This window comes from Asterias rubens, chromosome 2 (genome assembly GCF_902459465.1).
Source record: "Asterias rubens chromosome 2, eAstRub1.3, whole genome shotgun sequence".
In the NCBI taxonomy this organism is placed as follows: domain Eukaryota; kingdom Metazoa; phylum Echinodermata; class Asteroidea; order Forcipulatida; family Asteriidae; genus Asterias; species Asterias rubens.
Window position 1 is genome coordinate 17579322 of NC_047063.1, and position 14891 is coordinate 17594212.

General features: G+C 37.4%; 2 protein-coding genes across 5 annotated transcripts in view; one reads left to right on the top strand and one right to left on the bottom strand.

Annotated features, from left to right (window-relative positions):
* The window catches only part of LOC117306587 (E3 ubiquitin-protein ligase HUWE1-like), a 92401-nt gene extending 84545 nt beyond the window's left edge, over positions 1–7856 (bottom strand). For all 4 annotated transcript variants that reach the window (XM_033791071.1, XM_033791092.1, XM_033791086.1 and 1 more), the window contains exon 1: positions 7769–7856. In XM_033791071.1, the coding sequence (XP_033646962.1) occupies positions 7769–7813 (45 nt within the window). In that variant the 5' untranslated portion in view covers positions 7814–7856. The remainder of the gene's footprint in view (positions 1–7768) is intronic.
* A 4182-nt stretch (positions 7857–12038) lies between these two features.
* Positions 12039–14891, top strand: part of LOC117307002 — a 31357-nt gene continuing 28504 nt past the window's right edge. Inside the window, exon 1 of the mRNA XM_033791620.1 lies at positions 12039–12311. Within this exon, the coding sequence (XP_033647511.1) occupies positions 12144–12311 (168 nt within the window). The 5' untranslated portion in view covers positions 12039–12143. The remainder of the gene's footprint in view (positions 12312–14891) is intronic.

Genomic DNA, 14891 nt, shown 5'->3' on the forward strand with positions numbered 1-14891 from the left:
GAATTATGACACAAAATCTAAAATTTCTCATCACCCCTGCCTGCCTGGAAATGCACCGGAACGTACAAGGACAAGGTCTTCTTCTTTTTTTAAACAAAGGTTACTTCATATCTACACAACACTATTTTAAGTAATTTAAAGGCTCATGAATACTTAAAATCAATGACCTTGATGCATATTAACGACATCATTAACATCATCATCATACTTAGACAATATGACCCTGATCAATATTACTACCCAAGCGAGTTCTGCAAAACTCTTACGAACCATCTGCTACTTTATCCCTTACTGTAGCAACAAGATCAATCTTAACACCAATAAGGTGATGACACGTTTTCATCTTTGAAAGGGCAAAAGCATCAATGTCATTTTCCAATGTACTAGGGCGCTTCCATTGGAAAATCTTAAACACGAGTAAGTCGATGAAACTTTTTTTCATCTTTGAAAGGGCAAGGCCATTATCATTTTGCAAAGGGCACTTCCATTAGAAAATCTGAAAGTCTATTTGAAACTTTTGAAGGGGCACCAAGGCCAAGACCAGGACAACAGAGGCAAAGATGGCCTCCGTGAAGTTCAAGGCCTGAAACAATCATCATTACAAAGATAAGATGTCCCTATGAAAATAAATTTGTTAACATTGTTATTATGTCAATTTAAATTACCATGGTAATGTGAGAACTGTAACTATTTCAAGCCAATCAAGTTTGTGTGATAGACTTGTAGGAATGTTTCACTTCCTAAAAAATACATAAATACTCAAGTTAGTTCTTAACTGGGATCAAATGGCCACACCCAGTTGATAATTTGTACCCTTACTGTGTGAGTAACTAATCTGTCATTAGCTTGTCAAAGTTACTGGATGTAATAAACTTAAATTTTGAATTTTAAGCCAACTAAGACACCCTAAATATACATACTGTAGTATGCCTAGGGGTCAATTTCATTTATTATTCAAGCAAAAGAATTTGCTTAAGCGCAATTCTTAGAAAGCCATGTCCACTCCTCACAGTTAGCAGCACTATGAAATTGAAATTGCACAGGAAGCACAAATCGCAGCTCTATAAAACTGGACCAAGTGCTCAATTTCATAAGGCTGATAGTGCTAAGCAAAAGAGTAAGCATGAAACCAGCCACACGAGACATGATATTTTGGAGGGTAACCAAATTCCAGGCAGCAACATTATTCTGTGTCTTAATTAGTTTTTGCAGCTACATGTGAAATTTGGCCAAGATCCTGGCCAACACCTTATAAATTCTCTCGATCAAGCCTCTCACAAACTCTCAACATGTATTCATCTCAACAATAACATCAAACATCTCCCATATCATTATCCAACTGAGTGATAGGCCATTCATCAAATACATGTATGCCAAGGGACTTTCACAATAAACTACATGATGTAACCTCTGAATAACACTGTGCACACTGTAACGTTACTACTGAAGGCTGACGGACATGTCCCATGGCATTCACATGCACTAAATCCATGCACTGAATGTTCTATAATGAGGTACTAAAGGTACGTACAGCATTTGTGAGCAAAATTGCAAAAAATAGGTTTTACTAATATACTTTAATTTGATTTCATAACACAGGCATGATATATGGTGGCTGGAAAAAAAGTAGGAACATTTGATTAGGTACAAGGGCTGTACATTTGGGCTCTGCGTGGGAGTGTCGTGGCCGAGCGCTTAAGAGCACCGAATTCAAACTCTGGTGTTTCGGATCAGCAGAGTGTGGGTTCTAATCCCCATCCGTGACACTTGTCATTCAGCAAGACACATAACCATTGCTTCGTCCTTCGGATGGGACGTAAAGCCGTTGGTCCCATGTGTTGTGTAAACGCATGTAAAAGAACCCAGTGCACTTATCGAAAAGAGAAGGGGTTCGCCCCGGTGTTCCTGGCTGGATTGGCAGCATATTGCGCCACAGCACCTTGTAAACCATTACATGGTGCTTAAAAGGATTAGGTCTTATATCTCAAAAATTCGCCCCACTTCTTGCAGTAATAATACCTGGCGCTTTGTATCCTTTGGCAAAAGGCGCGTTATAAATACGGTTATTATTATTATTACTATTATTATTATTATTGCACAACTGATAATGTATGTTACATGTACAATGTACATGTCTGTGCATACGGCATGCAATTACTTTGTAAACAATTTGATATACTATCTACTAACTACGCATTTCACCCGGAAATTCAAAATGTCAAAAGAGACTAAACATATGACAACGACAACACTTTTTAAACATTCCACCCCTTACCCGATCACCGCATAATTAACATGTCCAACAGCACTAGTAGTATTATTTTAGTAGACGCAAGTAACATGGACATTTACGTGCACGTATGTTAGTGAAATTTGATTTGTTTGTCTGTGATCTTGGTATTTAGCCCTATTTTAAGCATCAGTGCTGAGTACTATTGAAATGTTTATTTGGACTCTTTGAATACATGCAAGTACCAGGCAGATTGAGAGTGCTCAAGATTTATAACAATTGCTTGGATATTTGATAACACAATATTACAATTACAGTCTGGCTGTATACATTGTACCTGAATGTCGTCTTGTCATTTTAGGCTTCGGGAAAGACTCTGCTTTACTAAAAACATAAGGCCACCAACTATTTTTTTCTGCAATTACAATTTGATAGTCCTACATGTAATGTTAAGATAAACAGCAAACGATGTGGTTCAAAAAATAGATACTTACTTACATGTAGCTATCCATCAAAATCAGTTGACTGTGTATGTACGGTACGGTTCAGTATGACCATTGATTTGATTTTTTTTTTTTTCAGAATTCTCTATAACAAAATTAGGCCCCAATCTAAAGCTTTCTAAAACTAGCAACACTTTGACGTCTTTAGTGCAATGTTTTTGCTTTGTTATTGCAACAACGAGGCTTTAAAAAACAGTTCCCACAAATTACTTTAAGGCACTAATCACGTTTGGTATTGTCAAAGACCAGTATTCTCACTTGGTGTATCCCAACATATGCATAAAATAACAAGCCTGTGAAATTTTGACTCAATTGGTCATTGAAGTTGCAAGAAAATGATGAAAGAAAAAAACACCCTTGTTGTACAAAATAGTGTGCTTTCAGATAGGAATAAATTATTTCAGTGAGAAATTTCTAAAAAACTCAAAAACTACGTTACATGTACTTCAGTAGGAGTCGTTTCTCACGTTTTTAAAAAATACTTTCAACAGCTCTCTGTTGCTCGTTACCAAGTAAGGTTTTATGCTAATAATTATTTTGAGTAATTACCAAATGTGTACAGTGCCTTTAACATGACTGATGACAACACAGGTCTTTTTGCAAATCTTTCTGAAACGCATACTGAGAAGAGTATCCAAAATAAATGTTTTTGAACGAAGAAATTCTCATGTTAACTCAATTTCCTTACTGGTAAAAAAAAAACATTTGTAAATGACTTTCAGCAAAGATCAATTGTTGCTATTTTTGTTCAAACTGTTCTTTAAGAAATACCGCACGATCTTGTTGATCACTGTTAATGTAAATATTTAAACAGACTTCATCAGTATGGAGTAATTCAAGTACTTGACGTTTAAAACAAGTTGTACGTTGTTGAGACTAGAGTAAGCCCAGTCAGTAAGCTCAGTAAAGCTTAGTGACAAATGAACAGCCACTTTTTATTTTCATGATAGGAGTTTCATAATAAGTCAATTTAAAGGGAAGGTACACAGACCAGTGTCCTCACTTACTGTATCCCATCATAAGCATAAAATAACAAGCCTGTGAAAATTTGAGCTCAATTGGTCATCGGAGTTGCGGAAAAATAATGAAAGAAAAAACACCCATGTTGGACGAACTTGTGTGCTTTCAGATAGGAATAAAAGACTTCTGGCTAGAAGTCTTTTAATATTTTAGTGAGAAATTACTTCTTTTTCAAAAACAAAGTTACTTCAGAGGGAGTCGTTTCCCACAATGTGTTATACTACCAACAGCTCCCCAATGCTCGTTACCAAGTCAGTTTTTAAGTTAATATTTGTTTTGAGTAATTACCAAACATGTACCTTCCCTTTAACTACATGTAGGAAACTTGTTTTTGTTTTTCATAAACAAGATTTAACATGCATCTCATGATCTCGATCCAATAAGCAAACATGAGCAATGATACCAGTCACAAATGGTACAAGGGAAATGGTGTTTTGGCCGGTTACCTTTTTCTGCTAAGCACAATTTTGATGTGCTTAGCTACTTTTTATGCTTCAGCAGCCGAGAGCTCTAAAAAGTGGGCCCAATTAAAAAAAAATGCTTTTAAGCACAAAACTTCCCATTTCATGTGACGGCTTTTGCCCACACTTTTCTGCATATGTTTGCTTAGTGGCAATATTCTGCTTTTTAAAAAGTAGCTCAATAAAATTTGGGCTCTGCTTCTTACAGAGCGGATGATGTGAATCAAATTTAGTCATCCCAAAACAAGAAATCTACATTGCCTTTATGTGATGTCAATGTCTTTTGGACACATATAATAGAAAAACTGAAAGAAAGGCCCACTTGGAATCAAACTGAGAGCTGATCTGTCCTTGTCTGTCTAGTGTGTAATGAGCTAACATTGGTAAGTGTGCATCGTGCCAAAGAACAGTCTCCACCTTCAACAATCCTGTAGGACATAAACCTAATCCTCTAGGATTGGGTAACTTAAGACATCTCAAGGGGTTAGTCAGTCTACAGGAGACGCGAGCACGGGTTGGACCGATCGCGAACGGCTAAGAAATAGAGACAATGAACACAACACGAGCGGACGAAATACAAGATTGACAGACGGCAATAAAGATAGAACATAGAATTCAGTTTTTTATTTTAATATCGTTTTTTCCTTTTCTTGTGATAAGTGTGGCATGGAAATTAGAGTATGAAGTTCAGGATGTAATAACTGATTTAGATTTGGGACAAACATCTGTTTACTTGGATTTCAATATCAAATAAATAATTCAGATTGTTTTTTTGTTAATCACATGTGAATTTTCCCTGTACAGTGTCATGTGCATGTAGAATGTTGTACAATGTACAAATGTATGTGAAAGGTATTAAAATGTCAACAACAGAGGGATGGGATTATTTGCAATAAGTTGGCTTAATGAAAACAAACTAGGCCTTTAGGTTCTTATTTAGTTAATGTATTGAATACTTAAGATTCATTGTTTATCTTTTTTTTCACTCACTAACAGTAAAGTACTGCCTTCTCCTCTAAAATTCTGCATTTGTTTACGTGTTTAACATGTATTTTCATAGAGCATGAAAACAACAAATGCTGGTTGGTCTGCAATGGACACTTGCTCTGGTATTTTTTGATCGACACAGTTTGGGTTAAAAAATACTTGTAGATCACTCAAGGGAAGTTAGGGTTAAGCGTATAGAATCTGAGAAAACAACTCCATTGAAGAACTTGTTTTTCTAGTACATTAAAAAATCAAACCTGCTGAAAATCATACTCTTAATAACAAAATCCCCAGCAACTTGTTCTTTTCAATTTTTACAAATACAAATAATTTTTTCAAATTGACATTGACACAAAATTAAAACCTAAGCCGAGGATTCTTATTTTTTAGAAGCCCCTTTTGCCAACCATGCCCCCCATTTTGTGCGACCATTACATAAAATGATAACATGAAATGACAGTTGGGGAAATTCTGCCTTTTTACAAATACAAGTAAACTGGAAACAGAGGCTGGTTCTCGTAGTTTGTTTGTCAGTTATCTTGTTTCCTTTTCTATATTTTATAAGTCTATTATAAACATGATGTAATTTTTATTTAAATTTTCAGTATTATGAACTTGTGAATAATTATAAAGGTTTTAGATTTAAACTAATAATTTTGTTGTTTTATTTGATTGTCTCACCTCGTACTTCAGGATGCGAAATTAACGGTTGCCCGGTTGCCCGGGGCAACCAAAAAATCATCCGGGCAACCTGTGATTGTGTCGCCGTTGCCCGACGGGCAACCTTATGAAAAACAACAATTTAGGCCTAACCTGCTTATATTGTGCGAGCTCCAAAGATCGTTTGAATTTTCCACACAAAAAAAATATTTATGATGTTCAACCATTTTTGTATATTCCACGACGTCAACCGGACCGCGAGCCATGTGAGAACTTTCCAGCATCATCATTCACGTATTAAATAATATGCGATGGCACAGCGCGGTTAAAATTGCAGTGCTGTGTAATAGCGGGACAGTAATGCACGTGCGTAGGGTACACGTACAGCATTTACAATTGGAATTCACGTCCTTGTTCTGTCCCAACTATAGAATCAGCCTAACTGCAGATATATGGGCCTTTACTTACCATCTTTGCTGTGTAGCAAAACACATAGTTGGGTCATTTCTATAGTTGGGACTGAACGTTTGCACCGCTGATCCTGGTCGCACACGCGCTTTCCAGCAACCGCTGGTGCCGCGCAGTTGTCATGCTGCACCAGTGTGCCGCGCGCGGGACCAGCTTGCAAATGATAAACACGATGAATGGAGGCTGCGGGCACACGCGCTTTCTAGAAATTGCGCTTTTCCGGGGATCACTGGTGCCACGCGTGTTATGCTGCACGCGCACATAACAAGCGTGTGGGAACAGCTAGCGAGCATGTGTGAGCGCAGATCCACTCGCTACTTTAATTTGCGTGGTTGACACTGACAGTTCTAATATTTACGAAAGTTGCATGACACAAAGAATAACAATGAGCTTCCTAAAGTTTGGTTTCACGTTGGGTAGAGTAAAAGGCAGAGCAGACACTGACTTATGATGACAACATTTAGGTAAGTCAAGAGTTAGAGTAAGACTTACCTTTATCTCTTTTTTTTTCGGGCAACCTATTTTTCTTGTGGGCAACCTATTTTCAGTTGCTGGTTGCCCTAGGGGCAACCAGCAAATTTTCTTAATTTCGTACCCTGTACTTTGTCTACAATTTTTTTAAGTAAGATGTCAAAACCTGGTGTAATTAGGGAAAGTAACACATACAGGTTTCCAATTTATAATACTCAATTAAAAGCTTTGAAGAGGGTGGAGACTTAGATGTCTTTGCATTGCTTGTAATCGGCATTATTCACCCAAAAATATGTACAGCATCAAAATATAAAGATGTTTGAAAAAGAATGAAAAACAGTGGAGCAGGATTTAAGATGGATTTGCACAAAATAATAAAATGGGTGCATCTTCTTTTGATAAGCATTAGAGCCTAAAGCCTGGTTCATACGTCTTGCAACTGCAGGGCTGTTTTCGCAGCGAATTATGTTATCAAAATACATATGGCATACGCAGGAAGCATGAACCGGGCTTCACTTGACAGTTTGGTTAGCTTGTGGCCCAAATTCCTCCAATATCCTTTTCCACTATGTTGCTACACACTACGCCTAAGATACCAAATTTTTGGCACTTAAATAAGACTGGTATGTCTGACCCAGTGGTAAGCGTTTTTGGACCTACTTGCCCCTGTCCTTAGAAGTAGGACTTGGGTGTGTAACGCTCAGTTCATACTTCCTACGAATGCAAATGCAATACGAGTGTTGACGCCACAAATTCGCAGGTGTTGAGTTGTGCCCAACTCTCTTGCGAATATCGCAGCAAACAGAGTTGTGACATCGAATTCACGTCAAATTTGCATCACGTTCGCATTCGCAGGAAGTATGAACTGGGTCTAAACTAGGGCCAACTAGAGTAACTCTTTGTTTTTTTTAGATGACTTTCACATTCCCTCAAACCATAACAGGGATTTAATCGCTAAAGCAACTTACCACTTCAGAAGCACTTTTCTTGAGCTTGCTTCGATCGACTTTCATGTTTGACCTTTAATTAATCATCAACCGTGTAGAATACCTGAAAATAAATGAAAGAAATTCCACATTTTAATACAGTTTTCAAAACAAGACAATGCCCAACAATAAGTGGAAAAACTCCCTGCTTCTCCTCTCTGGTAGACTCATGGCAGAGTCGATAGATGTTTAATGTCTACATCTTTCAGTGTATCATGTCATAGTGCTCCATTTTTTTGTAATTTGATGCGTTCACAACAAGACAAGACGCATTATTTTTAGAGGCATTTGAGTCCCGTCGTCTCCCTTAACATTGCACACCTGCCTTACAAAGGCAAAATAGGCGATTGCCTCGGAGCCCTTGAAACGCTACATTAGAAATGTACAGTTTCCTCAGAGGGAGCCTTTTACCAAGGAGAAAATGCCTTGTTGCCCTCGCCCTTTCTAAAATGAAGCATGCAAGCATGGCAGTAAGCTTGGGCGATATCATGATATTATAGAATATCGCGATATTAATTTGGAAACGATTTCGCTATCGGATCGATTTGGTTTTAATCGAAATATCGATATATCGCGACAAACCAATTTTGTAATGCCAAGCTATACTGGTCCTGGTGGCTTGAAAAAGTTGAGGAGAAACCCTGGAGCCTGGTGGCTTGAAAAAGTTAAGGAGAAACCCTGGAGCCAATTTCCTCCATGCATTGCCTTGATGCCGATTTTAATGTTCCAATAATTTTTTCCCTTTGTTTCACAGAGGAAAAATTTTCCTTGCCCTAACTAAGTATCATTCAGTCTCTGTGAAAAAAAAAGTCACCAAGTGAAGCAATTTTATTCAGTTATGGCCACCATTTAACAAAATGAGCCAGTGAAACATTGTAGGCACAAATTTGGCCCAAAAAAACCTGTTTTTATTTGTATTTGAAAACACTGGAAGGGGGGGGGGGCACAAATTTATTTGGTTGTGAGTCCAGAGAGAACCATGCTAATCATTTTGTCACTATTTATTTTGGGAGTAAGGAACATTTTGAGCTAGACCCAGTAACTGGGACGCTGTATTCCTATTTCGAAATTTTGACAATGTCAAAATTTCGAAAAAGGAATATATTTCGAAAAAGGACTACAGCACCCCAGTTACTGGGTCCAATTTTGAGCGAAAGTTACATATTGAAAAAAGTTTTTAATTTAAAACTTAATTGGTAGCCCTGGGCAAATTGTTCAACAATTTGTTGTCATAATCAGTGAGTGAAGTCTTTTGCATTTAAGTGCACTCAAGACTAGATGTATTTTCTTCCTCCATGAGATACAAATTACCTTTGACTTGAATGAAAGAGCGGATAACCGTATGGCGCCACCACTTTTTCACTCATTTTTAAATCAAAGGGATATATCAATCAGGTAAATATTCATATCGAATGAAAAAGTGGTGGCGCCATACGGAAACCTTTCCAAAAGAGCAAACCGCCGCAAGGGCATTTTATGATATTTTCACTTTCCCCCTTCGCAAATTTTATGTTTTTATCCAAAAATCGTCAAAAATTATATAATTATAAAGAAACTTTTGAAGGGGCACCAAGGCCAAGACCAGGGGCACAGGCCTTGGTCAAGGAGCCCTCAATTAAACTAATTACAGGCCTGCCGCCATCATAATGAGTCAAACCGAAGGACCGAACAACTAAAAAAAAAAAAAATCACCAACAATATATTAATTTGACTCGAATGTTCCAATCCAACTTTCATTCCATTAATCATGCTCACAAAATCGTTCATTAAAATCATCAATTTCCATGCAAAACAAAAACATATATGTCATTTGAGAAAGTTATTAATGTTACCAAACAGTTTATATTTTATATTTTAAATTCAAATCAGCCAAAATATCAGTAATTATACATAAAATAATACACAATTTGCAGAAAGAACCACTCACATGTAACACGAATCGTCGCCATTTTGCCCGTGTTGTCTCTCGATCAAAAAGTCCCGGATGAGGTCTGCAATCTCTCCTGACGTCATCACTTGGAGGCGCACGATAAAGGCGCCAGATACCGGCCTTCAAATCATACCACTATCTTGAGAGATAAATCTTTTAAACAGTTTTTCGTGGTTTCAAGCCAAAAGAGGACCATAATTTATCTCAAAAATCATGCATTTTTGTGTGCATGTATTCACAGCACGTAGTTAGCACTGTGATGGAATAGGGACGTGACTTGCGACCTATGTGTGCCGTACGCATGCGCACGTGCAACTCAATTTACATTCATTTGTCCAATGAAATCATTGAATTTCTTAAGCCAGTACCTCTTTTTATCGTGGCTGAAGCCAGAACCAGTCTACTCTCTCAAGCTTGTTTGCCTCAAGAGGGCGCACTTCTATCCAACACGCCTGGAACTTTTTAGATGCTAGATGCAGTTTCTACAAAATAAATGTTTGGTAAAAATTATGTCGCATTTTTTGTATACTTCCAGCATAATCTTAATGTTTCAACAACTGAGTCGTCTTGTTTATTCATTTTCCATAACATGAAATTTAAATTTTAGATACTGGATCACCGTTGGGGGCGCTATATTTATGATTATCCCAGTCTGGATTATCCCATTTTGGGGTTGTATTTTTTCAGAATTTCTACAAAAAGTTGATAATTATTCACACCAACAGGTCGGGGTACCCGTGCAATGATGAGGACAAACTAAAGACTCTTTAGTATTTCTTGCGATGGAAATTTGGAAATTGTTAGAAATGTAAGAAAATACTCCAGGGGTCGGTCAAGGCCAAAGAAAAGAAGAAGAGTCCAGCATTATAATGGATGAACTACATTAAGAATTGGAGTGGGGATGGACGGGGTATGGCAGCAGTATCAAGATCAGCAGCAGATCGAGAGAGATGGTTGGCGTAGACTTGAAATGACCACCGGACGCAGTTTGCTTTTACGTACCACACGCTGGCCACGGGGTCAATAGTGAAGTGAGGGAAGCGGCCATACCTTATTGCGTTATGCTATGGCCGGCGCGTGATAAAAAACACACCAACCCCACCCCCCCCCCCCCCCAATAAAAAAAAATTAAAAAACCGGACTGCAGAGAGAGAGAGAGAGAGAGAGAGAGAGAGAGAGAGAGAGAGAGAGAGAAGGAAAGATAGGAAAGTCAATAAATAACAGGTTAAACAAAACAAGGGGTAAAGAAGGTTTTAAACTCCGTCAAACGATTTCAAAATCGTTTGACGGGAGGTCAAACAAACGGTTAGCATGTCAACAGCCGACCCCTGATAGCAACTTATTTTAAACCAATGGACCTTTCTTTTGTTGATAAACAAACCGCCTTGGTTGGCATGGTCGGCCGACCGATTGATAGTAAAACACTAAATTGTAAAAACAGATGTTTCAACAAAACTCAACATTTTCTGCAAATTTTCTATTCAATAAAATACCTCTCATGATAAGTTGCTTTGTTTTAAACAAAATCAAAAAATTTTGTTACATTGTTACCAAAAAACCCGATCCATTCTTGATTTGCACTTATGGCTTTCTAGAGTTGTCCAATCTGGGTTGGCAAAAACTCGGGCTGTGACGTTGCAAAAGAAAGGTCTATTATTGGGAAAAGTAAACACATAATATTGGTCGTGATGCAGCATACTCTTTTTGTAGGGTTTCATGTAATTCATACGTTTGTTTGTCGTTTGTTTTATTTGTTATCATTATTTGCAGACCTAACCCCTATGTAGTTGCGCAATCATGCCAAACAGTTTCTTAGGCCGTGTCCGAAACGACGACTTCGGCTACAGCTACGGCTAGATCGCGGGCGTCTGCCTATTCTTCAACACTGGTAGACGCGCTGATCTAGACGTAGCTGTAGCCGAAGTCGTCGTTTCGGACACGGCCTTACTTCCGTGATTTTGTGTCAGGAGACACAATGTCATTGGTCAAAAGTGAATGTCTTGCAGACTTTGCAAACTTTCAGTCATCGAACACGCTGTGATTGGCTCGTCGATATCGTTAATTTGCATACGACGTTGACTGCGCGGTTTTCTGAAGCCCTGTGTGTACGGATTACGCCGATGAGTGCAGTTTCCTGGTGCGGTTTGTTTTCCACACACGTACGTGCATTGGGTTGGACTTTGAACGAATCGTCCCGCCGTATCGATTGCATGTACACATGAAACCATATCTAATATAGTAGTAGTACATTGTATTGATGTGTGTTTTTGCGTGGAAACAGTTGAGTTGTTCAACTTTTATGCAACATAAGCCGTCCTTCAACTTAGCTTTTGTCATGTTTAACTCCATTGTCACCCATGAAGGGTCTGTTATTAATTGCAAATGTTTAACAACTCAACCATAGAACACTGAGTGTATCAGTTCGCGATGGAACAACACCAGAAATGGATGAGATTTGCGGGGTTTATTCCGAAAGCAGTTTTCCCGTGGATCGCCATCGTGTTGTTGGTATGGACGCTGCCGGTGGCTGTGATGTCAACGGGGCAGCCGTACTGGTACGAACCGCCGTGCCGCAAGCAAGATTTCACATGGACGGTAAGAACATGCCATCAACTTATCATTTCATAAAAATGTACACATCCAGTTATTATTTAAAATAACTAGTCTTTATCAGGATGTCTCGTACGTTTCTTTCTTCACCTCTTTAGACCCCGTTTCGAATACCACCTCAGACCCGGAGCATTTCATGTGGATTGGGCTTTCGTAAATAGTTCTAGGAGAGGAGTAGGGTTTTCAGTGTTGGTTTTCCCCCGTTGGTGTTTGACTGTTTGACACAGCTAAAAACTGAACAAAATAATTTCTTTTCACGCTTTCTTGTTCATCCTGTATTAATTAGCGCTTTTGTGCTGTTTTGAATCAAAATGAAATTGTTATAAATGATGAATCGTCTTTATAGGTTTTGTTCTTTTGCTCTCAAACTATGTTTGAAACAAACTGTGTTTGTTTCAATCGCAAATGACTATTTTATTTGTTTATTTAGACAGGGTAGCCTCATCAGTTTTAGAAGTTTCTTTTTTTTAACAATTGATATCCATAAAGAGCGCTGTGTAAAAACAATACAAATTTTAATTGTAAAAGAGTAACTTACTGAGCAATTAGAAAGTACATGAAAAGTACTAAAAAAGAGGCAAATGTACATAATAGAGTTGAGACTGCTTTAAAACTAAAGAACGTCAAACTAGCAAGATTCACTCACTACAAATTGGACTAGTAGTACTTTACACTCCTGCAGAGCACAAAATCAGACAGAAAATCATTCCTATGATTTTACCATGTGTCTATAATAATATTACCTGGAAGATTAACAGGAGTGTAGTCTTATCATTAATGGTTCAACAAACCTCTTGGTCTTAGATTGATTTTTATTAACAATTACAGGCAAAATAATCTATGTTGTTTTTGCTTGTTTTTTAAAAAACACAAAGTAGGAACTATTCAGCTGAAACTTTCAATGGTGTTTGTTATAATTGTATCTCCCTTCATAATTTTGCCTAAAAATCAGCATTTCATCAACAAAAAAGAGCATATTTGCCACGAGGCTTTTGTAACTCTCATCACAGTTCAGTCTTAAATTCTGCCTGTGAATAAAATTATGTTGTGGTTTGACAGCCATGTGTAGAGCTTTGTACCAGGACACTGGTTTTCAACTTTCCCACATTACCATGCATGCTTGCTTCCTAAAGGCAACATGCATGAGTGAGTAAAGAAATCGTGACTCGGCAGCAGCCAAAAATGTCCAATATGTAATTAAAGGAGATTAACACAGAAATGTTTTATTCATTGGCTCGTCAGTGCTACAAGGTCGTTACTTTTTAATTTCATACCCTATTTGTAGAAGGCTGCATATAAATTTGATACAAATAAACCAAGTAACCGTTTTCAAAAAAAAATGGTTTATTTTAAACCAAAGCATTTTATGTTGGCTCATCAGTGCTATCAGGTTGTTAATTGCAATTTCTAAATACCCGAAGCTATTATGAGTAAATGTTTTTCTTAGAAACTGAATATTTTGAAATTGTATGTTGGTACATCAGTGCTATTAGGTTGTTAACTGCAATTTCTAAGCCTACTCAAAGCTATGAGTAATTGTTTTTCTAAGAAACTGGTTAATTTGAAAGGGAGAGGACAACAAGTCGTTTATTTGGTGGCTCATCAGTGCTACTTGTAATTTTATACCATAAATATATTTAAATAGATACTATAAATATATTTAAAAGGCTGTTAAGTGAAAAATGCTTAAACTTGAAAAACAAAATCAAAAATCTACAAGTAAATGTTTTTCTAAGAAAAAACGTTTGTGGGAAGGCATTAATAAAAATTTAACAACAATAATATTTAACATATTTGGCAGGGCTTTAAATACTAAATTTGGGAACAACAATACCACAGGGCTTGTAGCTTAAAGGACCGGAACAAATTCTGGAGCGGAAAACAACCGGAAATAAATGAATTTAAAAGCTATTTTGTTATACTCAAAAACTCAACCAGTCAAATTTAACATAATAGTACAAAAACAGTGAGATATTATTATTCAACTGAAAAAAACAAAACCCAGCAAGACTGCCGTCGTGAGTTTGATGGCCCGACTCATAATTGTTGGGGTTGTGATCGACTGTAAATTTTAAGCCTTGACCCAATTTCATTAAGCCTGTAAGTAGTAGACCTAATAAGTAGGCTTACCTGTAAGCACAAAAACTTGCTAAGTGCAGAACAAACTTGCTTAGCAGAAACAGATAACCAGCCAATGTTCAATAACCTTGCATTATTGCAACTGGCACCCCACTCATTTTTTGCTTTTAGTTTTAGCGAGAAATTGTTATTATAAACAGTAGTTGGGAACATTTTATAAATACTTTACTCTTGAAGAAGAGAATAACAACACACTTTCCCTTTAAGATACAGTCTTTTCCAACTGTACATCATAACCTTGGCATTGTGCACACACCGTGAAATGCAGCAATCCAATCAAGAAATAAAATGAAAACTAAGCTTTTAAAATAGCTGTGGCATTAAACAAACCATTCACCATTCTCAGTCATTTTAATGGTGGATGATTACAGCACAATACTTAGTGGATGGTATGTAGTGTATTGAATCTGCGGTTATGACTTGTCA